General features: G+C 30.6%; 1 protein-coding gene across 1 annotated transcript in view; it reads left to right on the top strand.

Moving 5' to 3' along the window:
* LOC111621818 (30S ribosomal protein S11-like) overlaps positions 1-11,722 on the top strand; it is a 75,953-nt gene extending 64,231 nt beyond the window's left edge. The window contains exon 6 of the mRNA XM_023364070.1: positions 11,432-11,722. Within this exon, the coding sequence (XP_023219838.1) occupies positions 11,432-11,539 (108 nt within the window). The 3' untranslated portion in view covers positions 11,540-11,722. The remainder of the gene's footprint in view (positions 1-11,431) is intronic.
* The last annotated feature ends 7,755 nt before the right edge of the window (positions 11,723-19,477 follow it).

Genomic DNA, 19,477 nt, shown 5'->3' with positions numbered 1-19,477 from the left:
ACTCTTGTTTATTGCTTCTCACCTTACAGTGAAGGGGGGATTAGTTTTGTGGGAGTTGATTCATGTTTAGTTTATAAATTTTGATATCTCACTTTAAAATTGGGCTAGGATCGAGTATATAAGCATATTTATTGATTATTAAGTAACAACAAAAACTATTGAGTTTCATGGGAAATTTACACTTTGTGGTTCTGAAAATATGCTTATTCATTTTAGCACAGTGTGTAAACTTGATAATTAGCAAAATTAGAGCTGAAAACGAAAAAATTAGTGATATTTTTTTTTAACATTTGACTCTGATGACGAAATTTCAGATTGAAAACACTAAAAAAATTATTTTTTAAACATTCAATTAATTTTTTATATATAGTAATTAAATATATCTATTTTATTTCAAATAATTAAAGCTGAAAAATGGGAAACACAATGATTTTATAGCTTATTTTCGCATTATGACCTTGACAACACAGCAGCAAAAACAAGGTGTGACTTTTGTGGGTGAAGTCCTATCCCAAATTTCAAAGCTGAAGCTTATTTAACATTCCTAACCTGAGTTTACAAGATGTTTATACAAGAGGTTTACCAACTAAAAATTTACAAGTTCTCTTATAAACTTATAATTGAAGAGAGTTTCTCAGCAACAAAGTAACAAAAAACTTTATTTGCTGAAATAAAATCAGTCAATACATATATTAGCCAGTCTGTGTTTAAGACGCCATCAATTAGAATATAATGAGTTTAAACAAATAAAAGTTTCGTGCACTTTAAAAGGCACTTCACTTTTTAAAATAAAAATTTTTCTATGGTGGAACTTAAAGTGCACTTTGCACTGAAGATAAATGCACTGATGTCAATAATAATTATATCAAAATGTAAAGTACAAAATTCCTTATCTTATGAGTTTAGCAAAAATTTATGTATCATTAAAAATAATTCTGTTTATTTGATGCAAAGAAAAAAGATTTTTTGTTTCCGCAATTACTTATTACAGTTATTACTTTTTAGAAACTATTTTTAAATCTGACTATTGATTTATATATATATGTATTTTAAATCTACAGTAGAAATATTTATACTTTATATCTGAATTTTTTCACATTTTTTTTAACAAAAACTGAAATTTTAATAAATTTTTTAAATGAAGCAGATAAACTTATGTATTTGACGTTGGGTACTTTGGACATCCTCCAAATAGACAGGTGAGAACAAATGGGTTAAAGTTGATACAAAAGAATTAAGATTAGCCAAAAAAGATCTAAAGATAACTGATGTGTTCAGAGTTAGTTCAGAATTTATATAATTAACTGACACTAGAGAGATGCATAGATCTTTTACAAGTTGGTGCACATAATAAAAGTTGGTCTATGGTTTGCCCTAAAGTTAATGTTTGTGATGTTGACTGTGTATCACATTCAGTTGAAGCAAATGACTATTTGCAGACAATTAAGTGCTCACAATGTTGAAAAACAAGGATAGCAAGTAAACACTAAAAAGCCAGCAAATAATTATATATTTAAACAAAACAAATGTTTTCTTCCATTTTAAATGGCCACCTTCAGGTTAAAGGAAATGCAGATAGAAACAAATATGTATTCTAAAAATAGAACACTGTTACAAATTTAAAAATAGATCTTGTCATGAAATGTGTGCATGCACAGTGTGGCGTTAACATTGTGTATTGATGAACATATTACAACATGTAACACCTTTTGTATTTTAATTTGTTATACTATATAATAAATAAGATATACATATCAGTGTGAAAACTTATGCAAGGTCATATAATGCTTGCCACAATCGAAATAGAGTCCATCTCTTCATAATTAATTGTTATACCCCTTTTGAAGACCTTGAATATATTGATTCATTCAAGTTACTTTAGATCAGTGTTTCCCAACCTTTTTTGTGCTATGCTCCACCTAAGCCTTTCTAAAATTCTTATGCCCAGCTAACATATACAGTGGCTATACAGTTAACTTAAACTCTGGATGAGTCCATGTTTGAATTGCCACCCTGTGGGGCATGGGCCCCACATTGGGAAACACTGCTTTAGATGGTCTGTGTTGTCAGAGTGGTGTGAGATATGTGCATTATCAAATTCAACTTGAATGTCATTACAGCTGCAAAACTAGCCAGTGTCACTGTGGAAAGTCCCTTCAGAATTGTATATTGATGTTCCTTAATCCTCATGTTCAGGCATCTAGGCATGACCTCAGTATACTTGCATAGACAGTTCAGCCTGTGAGCTTGATATGTGAGCACAGAATAGTGTAGATCTCCAGCAAGCAGCTCCTCTCTATTGGGTCTTCATCATTTCTGATGCTCAAAAAAACAGTAGGAGATCTGTATGTAATCATGGTATTTGTGGAGCAAAAAATTTCCCAAGTGTAAATTTCCTCTTCATCTCCACAAGGTCACATGATAAATATATAACCAGAGTATCTTTATCTAGTCCAGCAAATTTATTTCTGTATAAAACAAACATTTTCGATCTTCTAAGATCTTCCTCAGGTATTATTTGAAATTGGAAAAGTCTAAAGATCACAATGTATATATAACATGAAAAACCAGAGAATTTTTCCAGATATTGTGTTAGTTGTGTTCTGGCAGAAAAAAAAACCAGAAAAAAGGAATGAGCATTCGTTTCTATTCAATAAGGTGATACTCCTCTACATACATACTACATAAACTGCTAAGATTCTATGGCAGCTGTGAGTAAGCAATATAAGTATTTTCTTTGTGACATTGATGACTTCATAAAGTTTACTTAGCTATATCCCACAAAGATACTTAATGTTTCAAAAGTTATAGATCAACTAGACTTTTAACGAAAGACTTTTGAAAATCCAAATCTCGCTGGAGAAAGGCTCTTGATCACTTCTTCTGCCTCGGATGTTATGAAGCTGTTTCTCATCATATTGAAGAGTTTTCAGGAAAGATCGAATATGGAAGTGAAGATCTCAAAACTGTGCGAGCTTAAGAGAGGAATGATGTGAAAAGAATAGATTTATAGAAATGGAGACCAGGACAGTTATTCTGAGGAAGTGGACATTATCTTGGCCGTCTTATGTTTTGTCCTTTCTAATCTAACATGTATACTTATCTTTTAATTACTTAGTTAAATAATTGTAATCTCTTTTTAATGACATAAAATGAAAATTCAAAATTTGTTTTATTTTGCTTTTCATCTAATGATTTTTATTCCTTGTGTTATATTTTAAGAAAATTGTATTTCATAGTAAAAAATAAAACATTTTATACATTTGAAAAATTAATTCAGTATCATTAATTAATATTTTGAGACTTTCAATGTAAGATGAACATAAAAAGCAATGATGATGATAATGAGGTACAATTCCCAAGATTGCACATTAGCCTACAAAATATTGTATGTAATTAGTTATAGTGCATATGCAGTAGTGGACTGGCCCAATAGGAAATCAGGAATTTCCTGGTGGGTCATTTGCTCAGTCCAGTCCAGATGAAATTTTGGTTATATTCGTTCTATGTTTTGATAAAGCATATAGGCTACTTATTTTGTAGAAATATTAGCTATAGAATAAATGTTTTATTGATCTTGGATTGATGATTGCACTATGTTGCAGTGATGTCAATGACCATGTGATGTTCATGCTGAAAAAGGAAATTTTCCTTAACTTGCATTTTTAAATATTTTGGCAAATGGTGTATTTTAAACTTTAAAAATGATAGCCGCATATGGTCACTTTAAAAAAAATGTTTCCATAGTGACTATGTGACGTTCTATTATTCAATTGGAAGTAACGATCTAATGAGATTATTATTTAGAAAGTGTTATCATTCATCTAACTAATGTAGGCTACATTCATTCATTCATGGGTGTTCTGTCCTAGGACAGGTCCATGGAAAGCAGTCAAATTATAGAGTTCTCCTTCTCCAACATTCTCTATTTCGGGCTTCCTCTCTTATTTCTTTATAAGTTTTGCCTAGTAAAACATCTATCAATACTTTTCTTTTTCTTCCTCTTTTTTTTCATGTATCAATTTTTTCTTCTAATGCCACTCACATTAATCCTTCTCCTCGCAATATATGACCTAGCCAGTTATTTTTCTTCTTTGCATTGTTTTTAAAAGAGATCTCTGTTCCTGGACCAAATTTAAAACATCTTCATTCTTAACCTTTTCTGTCCACTTGATTTTCTTCATTCTTCGCCATAACCGCATTTCATATGCTTCAAGTTAGTTTATTTCCTTTTTCCTTAAGGTCCAAGTCTCTGTTCCATATAAAGTTGTGCTCCAGGAAAAGCATTTTATTAACTTCTTTTTAAGTGTTCATTTTTCCAATAAGAAGGTTCTTATAAAAAGCCATTTTTCCAGCCCTGATTCGTTCTTTGATTTCTTTTTCACATCTGCCATCTCCCTGAATAATGCTGCCAAGATACCTAAAATATTGAACTTTTGTTTCCATCAATTAGGATTTTTAAATCTTTGCTAATTAGCCTTCCAACTTTTGTTTTAGCTATGTTAATTTTCATTCCAAATTTTTTGCAAGTTTTGTTGAATTTTGTTACCAAACATTGTACAGTTTGTTCATTTGGTGCAAGTAAAGCAATATCATCTGCAAACCTAATACTTTGTATTAATTGGCCTCCAATTTTAATTCCAAGGCTGTCCTCACTTATTGCTTCATTCATTAATTCCTCAAGATAAATGTTAAAAAGAGTAGGTGAAAGTGTACACCGTTGCCTGACTCCTTTTCCAATACTGCATGATTTGCTTTCTCCAGTTTTTGTTCGGATAATGGCAGATTGATTCATATAAAGTGAAGCAATGAGTCTTCTATCTCTCCAATCTGTTCTTATTTTTCTTAAGATTTCCATTAGCTTTGTCCAGTTAACCATATCAAAAGCCTTTTCCATGTCAATAAAGCAAATGTACGTATCCTTATTAACCTCAATGTTTCTTTCACAGATTGTTCTCAAGAGGCCAATAGCATCCCTTGTTCCTTTTCTGAATCCAAATTGTTCTTCACATAGAAATGTTTCAGCCTTGTTGTAGAGTCTTCTGTTAATGATTTTAAGAAGGATTTTTGAGGTGTGTGAAATTAAACTAATTGTTCTAAAATCACTACACTTTTTAGCTTTTGCTTTCTTTGGTATAGGTATCAAAATACTTTGAGCAAAGTCTTCAGGCCGTTCTCCTGTTTTATATATGAGATTGCATAAGTCTGTTATTTTCTCGATTCCTTCCTTGCCAAACCCTTTTAGAAATTCAGCTGGTATTCCAGCTACTCCTTCTGACTTTTTGTTTTTCAATTCTTTAATTGCCAATTGAACTTCATCTTTCATGATAATATGTCCTCTTTCATCATTAGCTATTTGAGAAGATTTTTCCAATTTTAATTCTTTAGGTTTGGTGTTCTCTCCATAGAGATCTCCAATATATTCTTTCCAATTGCCCTTTATATTAGTTGGGGTTAAAAGTGCTTTTCCATCTTTGTCTTCAATACTCAGAATTTGGTGGGTGCGATCATTTGTTAGTTCTTTGACTTTTTTGTATGATAGATCATATCTGCCTGTTTTGTTCAGTTCTTTGATTTCCTCACATTCCTTACTTAACCAAGCTTCTCTAGCTTTTCCAGTTTCACACCTCAATTCATTATTTAGCTTCTTGTACATCATTCTCCCTTTTTTATTATTTATATTTTTCCAATTTCTTCTTTCATCCATTTCTTGAGTAATCCAAGGTTTTTTTTATTTTAGTACCATTTACATATCCAAGAAAATTTTCAGCCGATTCCTTTATTGTATCTTTAATTCTTTTCCAATTTTCGTTTGGGTCAAACTCACAGTCAAAGTCATATGGAAGTTCTTTTAATTTATATTCCAGGTTTTCTTTAAAATTTAATCCAGTATTTCCATTTAGCTTTTCCAAATTCCATTTTTTTATTCTTTTGGCTCTCAAAACTTTTTTCAGTTTCATCACAATATCTGCAGTTAATAAGTTGTGATCAGAATCTGCATCTGCATCTGCTCCTGGATATGTCTGAATTTTCTTGACTGCATTCCTAAAACGACTTTGAATAAGAATATAATCTATTTGATACCTTCCAATGTCTCCCGGGCATTTTCCAAGTGTATAGTCGACGTTTGGATGTTTGAACCATGTGTTTCCAACTATTAATTGATGCTTGGTAGCATATTCAACTAGTCGTTTGCCTCTTTCATTCCTATTTCCTATTGTAGGCTACATACAATTCATCTTTATTTTATCAACACAGATTTAAAGAGACTTACTATTTTGTTGAAAAAAAAATTTGCCTAGGGAAAATCGTAAGAGTAAAATTGGTCAGATAAATTCTAAATCTAAAGGAATAAAAACAGCCGAGACCTTTGAAGGCCGTGAAGTCCAACTTGAGCAACATTGAGTAAGAATGGCTTTGACAAGGGCTACAGAAAAATCATCACAATGTCAAGCTTGACTTGAGCTTTTCTCAATTCTTCAATTTCTACTTTCTCATAAAAAATAATCTTTCATGCTTGATGGGAGAGTTTCTAGTGTATATATACTCTATATAAATAACCCATTCAACGGGTATCCGTCCGTCCGTCCCATAACCGTTTGATAATGGACACTAGAGGCGCCCCTATCGTGTGTCATATTTCAAACATTCAAATTAACAATTTTAATTCTTATTTAAATTAACAATATAAATTTTTATTATTCATTTGGCCAATAAATTATTATTTGGTCAATATAACAATATAAATAGTATATTTGTAATAGGAATTTATTATTTCAGGGGCTTATATCTCACGAAGGGTTGCGAATATGGGTATGGTTCCTTTGCCTTTATTGTTTGCACAGGGGGCTACAGTTTGGGGGGTCGCCACCTCTTCACCTAATTTTACCATTGGGACTTTAACAGAGCTGTAGAGCATATTGATAGGAACAAAAAAGTCAAAGGAACCGTGTTTCATGGAAATTTGTAAACAATGCCCACTAGGGGGCGTCCCGGGCTACTAGTATAAAATATTTAGCTTAAAACAGTCACATTACATTTTTCTATCACAAAGAAAGAAAAACTGCAGCACCCGGAATCATCAAATATTGTGACCACAGGATTCGGCACCTCCTTGGTGCCCTGTCAGGAATGACACCACCGGGTCCCAATTGACCCAGAAGCCACAATGGCAGTTTGTTTAGAAAATAGGTCATGCAAGCGGTTGTGTGAATGAGCAAATGGATTCGAGATGGAGACCGTGAGGTAGCAAGTGGGAAGGGATGCACACAGAGACTAGGTTACTTGACAATTGTTTATTATTAAAGAAAATTATATAATTATATACATTTTATACATGTATCGTTAATGAGTTCGAATCAAGTAAAATCCGTCTAAATGTGCCTGAGGTCGTGTGAGAGAGAGTTCACATGAGGTTTGTATGGTGATAAATACCTTTTGTAGAGGATGTTCCTGGAGTGATAATAGATTTTGTTGAGATATCCGTTGAGACCAATAGTCCATTATTTTTCTGGAAGGGTTTGGAAAGTTCTGGATCGGGAAAGACAATTTTTTCTTTGGTAATCCACTCTTTGTATAATTGAACAACAGCTGCTCTTGAACACTTCACAGGCTAAGCAGTTTTACTTATACTCACTCCACGTTCAGATTTTGTTAAATTATATCTTTTACCCAAATCTTCACATGCCGTTCCCTATAACTATCTATACAATCATCCAGCAATCCTTTTTTTATACCAGTCTCACTCTGGTGACAATAGAGTGCAATCATAGCTGATTTGCATAAACTTTGCAGGTGGTCATAATAAATTGGCCACTCACTATATGTATATAGAGTTTATATGGGATATGGGTCTACAGGGTATAACAGGAAAGATTGACACAATTTAAAGGGTAATAGATCATGGTAAAATTAACAATTGTTGTAATACAATGTGTGATCAGAAGCCAAGGGATTTTGCTGCAAGAGAGCACTTGCTGGTGAGAGGGGCTTCTTTTTGCACACATCATTATTCAGAAGTTATATAGCTGCAGAGTTGCAACAGTGTTTGAATGCTGAGAAGGCAGATATGCATTTTGAGATACCCATTGATTCTCCTGAAGATGACCTTGTTGCCAGAATTAGCTCCACTGCTGCAGAAGGAAGTGACATGCCAGGTTTCTTCCAATATGTATTCCAATCACTCCATCTCTGTTTTGATACATGCATTGCATTTGGTGGTCACTCATTTGAACAATTCTTGTAAATACAAAACATCATTTCTTGTAAATATCTGTGATTAAAACGACTTTTTGTTTTCCATGTTCTTTGTACTTATTATGTTTCCGTGTTCACATTCCACCATTTATTGTATTATGACATCTGTTACTTTTGCCATGTTCTATCACACCTTAAAGTTGTGACCATCTTTTTTATATAACTGGTATGTTCCCAGGCTTAAATTTTTTCATTGATCCATCTGATGATGATTTGTGAAATAAATTTATTTCACAAATTATCAGCAGATGGATCAACGAAAAGTGAAATAAAGAAGTGAATAATACCAAGTGATCGTTATTATGCTACATTACACTTATAGAACAAATATAAAAAATATGACATGGTTTCAAAACATGGTAGGAGGCTTAAATTTGTTGCCCATCTGATGCTGCATATATACTGTAATATAATATGACAACATTGTTTAGCTGTATTTCACTCTAGAGTTTAATGTTTTAGTTAATTTTAGATATTTTACTGGTCTGAGGCAGTCAATCCATATTCAAAGGAATCAAAAATCATATTGAAGGTTATTGCAATCTTTGTATTTTTATTTTTAATTTATTATTAATTTACTTTATTTGAGTAGCAACATATTCTTGTTATTTAGATATATATATATATATATTGGGAGTGTCATGTATCACAATTTTGTTCAGTGAATGTTCTCACTGAATGAGTTGGTACCATGTGATATTCTCAACCCTTTTGTGTTGCTATTGTGGGGGCCGAGGGGGGAGAAATTTAAAAAACTCGACGAACGATGATATGTGATATTGTGAGGTCAGCCGATTAGGGGTGAGGTGTTCGACAGCCGAGCGGTTCTTTCTGTCGTGTGGGCGCAGAATGACTCTTTGAGACAGGTTTACCATTTTTAACCCGTTTATTAAATATATACATTTTCTTACAATGTCTTATAACGAGGCGTAATGCCTATTCAAAGGTGGGAAACGAATCCTTTCCAAAGATAAAAGTCCAAATGTCCAGATAGTCGNGACGAAGATGGGTGCGAGACACACACACAACAACAGATCCGTCACTTGGAACTTTCGGGAGAAGAAGCCGTCGCGTCCTCAAATTTCCGGGGTTTTATCTGTTTTCTCTCAGATTCCCCTTTCCGATTGGTTTCCCGTCATCACCTGATGACAATTCGAAACCTTTCGGGGCGCGGGAGAGGTCAAAATCGAAGTTTAATTCGATCTCCAACCGGAAATGGTCGACGGACTTACATTCTTCTATTGTTTACAAGTTAGCGTCGCATTTTCATATCATAAAAATGTATTTCTAACTAATATATTATTTTCTTTAAAACAATTATTTTAACGCGAATTTTAGTGAGGGTTCGGACCTGTCCATAGCCTCACACTATTAAATAACTTGAGACTAGGAACCCTGTTTGAGATAGCCTCATGACTGTTTCAGATTAATCCCAAAGCCTTTACATCAGCAATTGAATTTTAATAACTTGAGACATTACATTGTGTGCATTGTCCTAAAAGGTCCAAAAATAAATACTGACTTGGTAAAATTTCAATTGATATTTACTTAAGAAATAGGTTTACAGAGAGAACACTAGTCTAATGCGTAAATGTTGTAGCAACAGAAATGTAACCCAAACAATATTAAACAATGGGATGTACTGTACATAAGTAATTAGAGAAGAAGGACGAGTGGACCATCAAGTGTGTTGGATTTAACACACTTGATGGTTTACTCGTCCTTCTTCGAATATGAAGGGGTCACTTACATACAAACAAAATACAAACAATATCAGTAATTAGAGAAGCATCCTCTTATGATACTATCTCATGAACAAATTTTGGAAGTTTGAAAAAGCTACTTAGCTACTCTTTTCAATCAATGGCATCTTTCTTGAAGATGTAGGCTGTAGTGATGAGTGGTTTCTACTGGAATGTGGGTAAAGGTTTTAGCAATAACAACTGTAGATGTATGGTCTATTAAACTGTGGCTAGGCAAGGAGGAAATAGGTCAGTAGTTAAGCTTTGACTATTAAGCTATTGTCAGATTTGTCTTTTTGTTTTCTTTTTGTTTTCTTTTTGGATTGTTGTTTTTTGGGAGTTTTGGTCTGGTTTTAATACTAATCCATATTTGATAATTTGTTATTAAAGTGATATGATGATAGTAATTTCTTTGTTTCCTTATGTGTTCAAGAAGTAGATCATTTTAGTCTATACCATCTAATTTTGGTGCAACTGTTAATCAGAGTACTACACTAAAACTAGATGGAACAAATAGTACTAAATTATTTAACTTCCTAACACACCGGGTTGAAATTTAAATCTTCTTACTTCAAACCAAATAACTGGAGCAAAATATGTTTCTTTAGTGCTAACATTTTAGACACCCCTTCTGGGCTCTTCTTCAGGCATTTACTTAAATCCGTTGCAAGCTGGTCTTTAAACTTTTGAACTTCTTTAGAAGGCATTCTATTTCGTATTCCAAAAGCACATTTATTCCAATTTATTCAAACAACATATGCTACTATAAAGTAAGAAGATTTAAATAGTACTAAAGGTAACACCTGCTTTCCATCAGAAAGAATGCTACTTTTAATACTGGCTATTTCCATTACCAATTCCATTTTAGAATAAACCAGAAACAAAGTTTTTGTAAATCACATACTTTGATGATATTTTTCAGTGTTGTTTTTACAATGATCAAAAATAAAACTCTATTCTAATGTATATTAATGTAGTAGTCATCTACATAAAGCAATTAAACATGCTTTATGTAGATAATTCTATGCACAGAAATAAATAAATATAAAACCATTAAATAAGTAATATAAAACCTTTGACACTTTTTCTAGCAATTTATTTAATCGAATATCTGATGTTCCAATATTGTCGAACCTGAGGAAGGCCATTAAATATAGCCGAAAATGTTAATTTGATTAAAGAAATTGCTAGAAAAAAGTGTTGAAGGTTTTATATTATTTATTTGTGTATATATTTAATTATTGAGAGAAATGATTTTTTTTTTTTTTTAATTATTGGAAGAGAGAAGCTACTAACTGCTGTTTTATCAAATCAAAAATTTTTTGTCTTTTCTAATTCAAATATAAGATTTATTATAACAACATAAATTTTAAAACAGATATTAAAGTTTTGTAAATGATTCTAATTTTATTTTATTTTTCTTCTTTTTCTAGTCTTCTATCAAAGGACTTCAGATGGGTGGATTGGATATTATTTCAATTACTGATAAAACACCAGTACCAGAACCTGGAGTTAGAGCAAGAAAAGCAAGAAGAATATAACATAAAATTTTGTTAGGTTTGGTTGTAATCAATTTAGAACAATATTTGATAGGTACATGTAAATGTTGTTAGCAGTATTGTTACAAAGTGCAAAAGTAATTTGTGAAAATATCAAAAATTTTTTTGTATTTAATAAGTAAACTTAAGGTTTATTTCTATAAAGTCAATAAAAATGTTGTAAATAANTAAACACACACTATATATCAAATTTGATTAATCTGTTGAAAAAATATAAAAAATGGATTGAATTTATTCAATAAATAAAAATATAAATATGACTTTTTCACACAGGCAAACACCTTGCTTTTGTCCTCCTTTTTTGCTGTTACACCACCAGCACTGATTATAAGGTATTATATAATCTATTCAAAGCTATTTCTTTTGTTTAAAGTTTAAACTTGAAATATATAAAACAAATAAAAATTTAATATTCAAACTTTAAAACGCTTAAATTGTAATGCAAAAAACATGAGAATTTCACCATTTTCAGGGCATAGCCTATTTTTTGTCGGTCCATAAATGTTACCGCCAGTGCTGAAAATTCTTTCACTTTCAATGGAAGATGCTGGAGCACTTAGATATTTCATAGCTATTTTGCTCAAATTAGGAAAAAGTTCTTTTGAACTTCACCACAAAAATGGGTCACTATGTCTTTGTATAAGAGGTAAATGTAAATATTTTTCTAATTGTTGCTTGAAACGTTTGTTCGTTTGTTTCATTTTTTCTTCCTTTTTAAAAACATTCTCTTATTCATTCTTTTGTTTACCAGAAGCTAATTCATCAAATAAATTAGAAAAACTTAGAGATTATCCTCCATCTTGATCATCTCCAGAAATAGAAGCTTCAGGATTTAATTCTTCTTGAGATTTTGAATTATCAACATCATCTAAGCTATCAATTGCCCATTTTTTTTTTTTTTTTTTTTAATTTCATTTTGAATCTTGGATTTAATAAATATGACAAGCATAAAGACCTGTTTTCTATATATGCTGAAAATTTTTTTTATTGAATTTTCTGGTCCTTCTATTGTGGTATTAATGCCACTAAAGGAACTACTGCTCTTTGCTTTTGATAATAAGAATAATTTCAGAGTCTCTATTGTGTGAATTATTGAAGATGAGATGATTTCTCGGTTGCTGGCTTCCACAGTAATTTCTTCAAATGGTTTTAAAAGTAGAGCAATTTTTTCAACGAGAGACCACTGATATGTGCTCAACGTAGGAATTTTATTATCTATAGCATATGTGACAAGGACTTTTTGTTATTTCAAGTTTCTTTGCAACATGTAGTATGTAGAAATCCCATGAGTAGGAACATCTTGAATTAATTTGTGTTTCTGCAAACCTAACTTGTCGTAAATCTTCCAATTTGCTTACAGCTATAGCAGAATGAATAAAATTTGTGACAATATTTCTATTAACTGTGATTATAGTTTTCACATCTTGTTGAGAAAATTTCCATTTGTTTAGTGTCAGCTGCAGTATATGTGTAAAGCATGATAATGCCTCTAAGTTGCAATTCCTGATTCTAGCTACCATATTTGCTCCAGAATCTCTCAGTACTAAGAAAATCTTATGACTTTTGTCAACTTATACTGTTTAAGAACAATGTTTATCTGTTCACTGATTCGTATAGCTGTGTGGGAGTCTTCAAAGTGAACAATTTGCAAAACAGCTCTTTCTTGCTGAAAATCACCCTTTAACCAGTGGACTGTTATATTTTATTTTATTTATTTATTTATTTAATTAGACATACTAGGCAGAGCCCATGATGCAGGGGTATACAATAATTCGTTACATGTACATTACACAAAAAGGACTGTTATATTTAATAAAGGAGAACTGTTTGTAGTTGCTGTCCAAATATCAGCAGTTAAAGAAATATATTTTGCATCATCAATAGCTTTCTGAATTTTTGCATCATCAATAGCTTTTTGAAATATATCATGGATGATATTTTCAGAAAAATATTTTCTGCTGGGAATATTTTAATTAGGAATGTTTTTTTTTTAGTAATCTTTGAAATCCTAAATTGGACATAACAGAGTATGGCTGTATATCTACACTTACCATTTATCCAATCAAATAATGAACTTCTTTGGATCATTGATTATTTATATTCCACAATTTTTTCTTCTCTATTAATAGAGTTAAAGTAGTTTGTCTTTGGATATGAGTTTCTGTTGTTACTGATGAACATCCAGCTTCTTTTGTTTTGGAACTTTCTCTTTTCGTCTATTAAGTTTATTTTAAAAAGTTTTCGTGACGACATTTTGTGATATGGTTTATCATGTTTTTGGTGGTAAAAGTTTTAGCATATTTCTACCTCTTGATATAGAAGTCTGGCAAAAATTGAACTTGGAAAGCTTCTCATTTTTATCTTTCCTAAAAAATTTCCAAGCAATACTGGAAACCGTGAGGGGTTTGGATATGGCTATTAATTAAAATTTTTTTAAGTTTTTCAAAATAATAATTTATCATTTTAATTTAATACATGAATCTGAAAAAGAAAAAAATAGCTTCATATTTGAAAATTATTTTTATTGTATGAAATTTTATATTTTTATTAAGAATACGTAATTTCATGCGATAATAATCATAATATAATTAACTATTAACACAATAATTATTAACACTAATCAGCGGATTAATTGGTATTGGCCAATAATGCATGTCTGATTAATTGGTAATTGGCCATTTTGCTTATTGATGCATCCTTAATTAATTAATACTATTGTATTTTAAGTAAATGATTAACTGCGATGATTTTTTAACATTCTTAGCAGTTGTTGCTTTTGAAGTTAATTGGAAGAGATTTTAATCCAAATGCTTAATTTTTATGATATCAACATTTTAAAAACTATAATTTCCAAATTTAGTTGATATATTTATCAAAATGTTGTAAATGATCAGTTATGACAAAACAGTCATAACTGATTATTTACAACCTTTTCAATCACCCTGAATGCTTTAATGCAAATCAGACTAATGTTTTAAACTGTTCTGAACTTCTGTTTTGAACTTTGAATTCTTGTTATTTTCTGTTGATTAGAAATGTATATTTCTAATCAACAGAACAGAAAATATTATTAGAATTACAATATTATATTAGACATATTATATTAAACAATATTAGAAATGTATATTATTATTAAATTAGAAATGTATATGAGAAATGTATATATATATTAAACAATATTAGAAATGTATATTTCTAATCAACAGAACAGAAAATAACAAGAACATATTCTCAAACACAAAAATAGCATAAAATGTTAGCTCAATTTGCATTAAAGTGTTCACTGATTGAAAAGGTTGTGAGATTGTTATTTTGATAACTCAGTAAGTTGGTGGTATTTTTCTTTTTGTGATGTATTTTTGGACTGCAATTTGAAAAAATTATAGACATACAAATCCTCAATGTTGTCCGTTTGTCTGTCTTTCTGTTTCTCTCCTTCCTTAATCCCAAAAACAGAATTAGATATATGAAAGCCAAGGTCGGATAAGGAAAGATTAGGGGCAGGAGGCCCCAATTAATATGAACTTCTGATGCAAGTTCTGGAAGTTATGTTATTCCAATTAAAAAATTTTTTCCAGAAAGGAATCATATAGATGACCGGCATAACTCTATTGCCAACAGGAAAAGTATGATGTACAGGGGCTTGCTAACAGAAAAAGTATGATGTACAGTACAAGAGCAAGACTACTAATTTGAGGTGAAGAGCAAATAAATAAATTTAAAAAAATATGATTAAAAATTGCAGCCTGGAATTCTGATGATGTCACAATAAATAATTGCTCATTGTTTTTACATTGCTAATCTTTATACAAATTGTTTTAGACAATGAAGCTATTTTATTTTATATTACTATTTAAACAGTTAGTAATGCTTTAGCTGACTATTTATACCAGTGTATTTATACTATTTATTAACTTATTGCCTATTAGATCTCATAATTATTTACATACAGTGGTTCTAGAAAAACCACATCACCCATTATTGTTAGATACTAATTTTGAAAATATATTTCACTAAGTACACTAAAATGACAAAATTCGTGTATGATTTGCATAATATAGGCTCTTATTGAATCAATGCCACAAAGGTACATGGCAGTGATAGCTAATAGGCATAGCCCAACCAAGTGTTAGTGGTCCAGATTTTTAAAAACAATTATATTGTATGTTTTCAGTGATTTTGCTGTCTGTGACCTTATAATTGACATTCGATTGTTTACCTGATGACAACTAATAGTAGTACATGATTTCATAATTTTTTCCAATAAAATATTTTTCAGTCAGTATGGCTCTTTATGTATTTACAATGTATTACAATTTATTTCATTTTTTCAGATTGCAGCCCAATGTAAGCTATTTTAATTACTTGAAATTTTGAATTATACAAGCTGCTTTTATTTGGGTTGTATTTAATTGATACTAAGTTAAAGAACTAACTTTTTATGTATATGTTTAAGTACAATTGGATTTATTTATTGTAAGCATATATTATCATCAGTTCATCAGTCATCAGCTTGAAACATGTAAATTGATGACAATTATAATTTACAAATCTTCAAGTTATATATTTTTGATTTAACATGTTCATTTAATGTCAGTCATATAAACCAGAATATCCAGTAATTGTAGTCTTACTTATTTACACCACTTAATGTTATCAGTTGGTTAGCATTAGTATAGACAAGTTCCAAAATGATTATAATAAACAGAATCTATTGTATTTTTGTAATTTATATTGATTTTCATGAGAAAGAAAGTAAAATTTAATGTTTAGATTTGAAAACTAGTATTTCAGTAAAAACAAACTATTGACGTTATTTTTTGATTTATAAAACTATATATTTTTAAATAATTATTTGAATGAATAGAGTGGAAGATTTCAAGGTTATACTGGATTTGGCCAGAGTTTCTATCATATGTTAATGAATTTTTCTTGCAGATACTTATTTTGGAAATTGTATTAATATCAATAATAAAAATGTCTCAAATGTTTGAAAACTTGAATTTGGGACCAGTTTTTTGAGGAGTTGTCATTATGATGATAAAGGGAAGAATGAAAATGTTATTTCTTTCTCAATTTCTTTCATTTATGCAATAGACTAATTCCTTATTTCCATTTGTAGTTAATCCTTTGCATCTTGCAAGTGTAAATTCTGCACTTTTATTATGTAGACTAGCTACATTGCATAACATTTAAATTTTTAATAGCATTCCAGCTGTTTGTCTAATTGAAAATTGCATTTTAAAGATACTATATAAGCATTTAGTTTCATTGGTTTTTGATGTCATTACATTATTCTTTTATAGGCATAAATATGAATGAAGTGGTTTTTAGTCTGTTAACTGAAAAAGAATTGTGATCAGATCAGACATGATTGAAAAAAAGCATAAATTTATCAGTCACTTCAATCATTGTTTGTTAGAAAATATTAAAGGCAGTTGTTGATTTGATTTACAAACTGTTCTCGTATTCCAGTTTTTAGTTTGATATGTATTTGAAGTTGAACAGTTCCAAATTAAAGATTATTACAAAACTTAATGGAAAATACTTAAACTGCATTTCTATTAGATCTATACAAGGGTTGGACAAAACAACTTGAACACTGATAAAATATCATTTTTTGTTTATTAATAAGGAGGACTTTTTTTTTGCAGATGATATAGTTAAAATACATCAAGGAATAAACAAATATAAATCACGAACAACATGTCAATTTTGTACCATTCTTTAACCAACACTGATTCAAATTCCTTGATGGAAGGAAATGGTGGAAATCTGATCTTAACTTTTTTTCTCATAAATGCCCCACACAGGCTCTATAATATTCAAGTCTGGTGATTGGGATGACAGGGTAGCACTTAACTTCAGTTTCATGCTTCTTGAACCAAGATCAAACACACCCAGCAGCAAGGATAGGAGCATTGTCATCTTGAAAGATAGCATTGATAAAGTTTGGATCATGAAATGAAGTTGGTTACTCAAAATATGCAGAAAAATATGGGCTGTTACTTTATCTTTGAGGACTACTATCGAACACAATGAGTTGTAAGAAATTGTGGCTCAAATCATTAAGGAACCTCCTCCAGGCTTGATAGTGGGTTTAAAGCAGTCAATATTGTAAGCTTCATGTAGTGATCTTCAGACATAAACACAACTTAAAATGGGAAACATAGTGAAAGCCAACTTATCCAACCATATTACATGTTTTTATGCCTCTAATGTCTATGTTTTGTACTCTTTGCACTATTGCACACACTGATGTTTCATGGTGTCAACAAAGGTTTGATTATTGCAGTCTTACTATTGATGTTAACTTTATGCAGTGCATGTCAGATGGTTTTCATTGATACTTATACCCATGCACTTGTAGCCATTTCTGCAGTAATTTGCTCAGCTGTAGTTTTGTTTTCTTGTTATAGTTCAATGAAATGTTCTTCTGTCCCTCAAATCCAGCTTTGATTTTTGACCACAGCTTCTTCTGTCAGCATATGTTTTTCATATCTTAATGTACAGAAATGTGATCAAGGAAACAGCACATCTCACTAAACCATCAACTCAGCAACTCAGGTCACAGAAGACCCTGCTAGGTGCATACCAACAATCTTTTGGTTAGAATGACTATTGTAATATCCCTTTGGAAGTCTGTTTCATCTGACATAATCATGCCTGAAAATAGGTAAATAGATTTTTGATCAGCAAAAGTAATGATATTTATTAACAGTGATAAAAGCTGAGATAAAATGAGATAAAAATGGATGATATCTGTGATGGCATATGTTTCAGTAAGAGTTCTATTTGAGTGAATAAAACAGAAGGTGTTTGAATTATTTTGTCCAACTCCTATAAATTACTAGCAGATTTTTCATAATCATCTGTTTTATTCTAGGCCACAGATGGTGAATCTATAGGAAGCATACCCAAAATGGCATGTTGGAAGAATTCATATAACATGCAGCATATCATATGATTTATTTTTTATTTTACAATATTCATAATATTGATTCTAATAAATAATTCTTCAAATTCAAACTGGACAAACTTAATAGTAAGTGAAATCTCTATCAACCTCAAAATTAGTTCAACAGTCAAAATTATCTATCACTTTTCTAAACTTCTCAACTTACTCCAAAGGTCTTTATCAGGAATCTTCAGCAGTTGTCAATTCTTGATGAAGACCATCAGAATAGAGTAGGTCAAATGTTAGAAAGGTGATAATTTTGACAACTAGTTCACTAATTTTGAAGTTTGGAGATTTTACTTACACTAAAAATTAGAATCATTAATAGTATTTCAATCGTTCTGGTATTTAATTATTTTTAATTATTAAATAAGAAATATTGCAAAATCAGTCCAATAGTCATTCCAATCAAATAAATGTAATATAAATGACATTATAATTGTGATCTAATTTCATTTTTTTAAATTTGATTCTATAGTCATTTCAGTTAATCAGCATTTTTTTTTTGTTAGCTTTTTACAATTTATTATTTTAAAATTAAATTCACTTTAGCATACAAACAACTATTTTTGAAAAAGTACAAATTTGTACACATAATAAATAAGCCTATTTTTGCATCCTTAATCAAAAAAAGGTTTGCCATCTCTGTTCTAGCTTTTGCTGATTTGTCAATTAGAAATTTAAAATAATAAGAGTAATTTGCAGTTATATATGAAGGACAGCCGATCATTAATACATTTGTGGAGAATTGTGCTACAGTATAGCATGCTTTAGTTTTATTTTTGCTTAATGTATTAAACACACACTATATATCAAATTTGATTAATCTGTTGAAAAAATATAAAAAATGGATTGAATTTATTCAATAAATAAAAATATAAATATGACTTTTTCACACAGGCAAACACCTTGCTTTTGTCCTCCTTTTTTGCTGTTACACCACCAGCACTGGCCATGTTCCT

Source organism: Centruroides sculpturatus, unplaced genomic scaffold (genome assembly GCF_000671375.1).
Source record: "Centruroides sculpturatus isolate CEXI.00-Female unplaced genomic scaffold, Cexi_2.0 scaffold169, whole genome shotgun sequence".
NCBI classification, from domain to species: Eukaryota; Metazoa; Arthropoda; class Arachnida; order Scorpiones; family Buthidae; genus Centruroides; species Centruroides sculpturatus.
The sequence above is the reverse complement of the archived record's forward strand: the minus strand, read 5'-3'. Positions and strand labels throughout refer to the sequence as shown.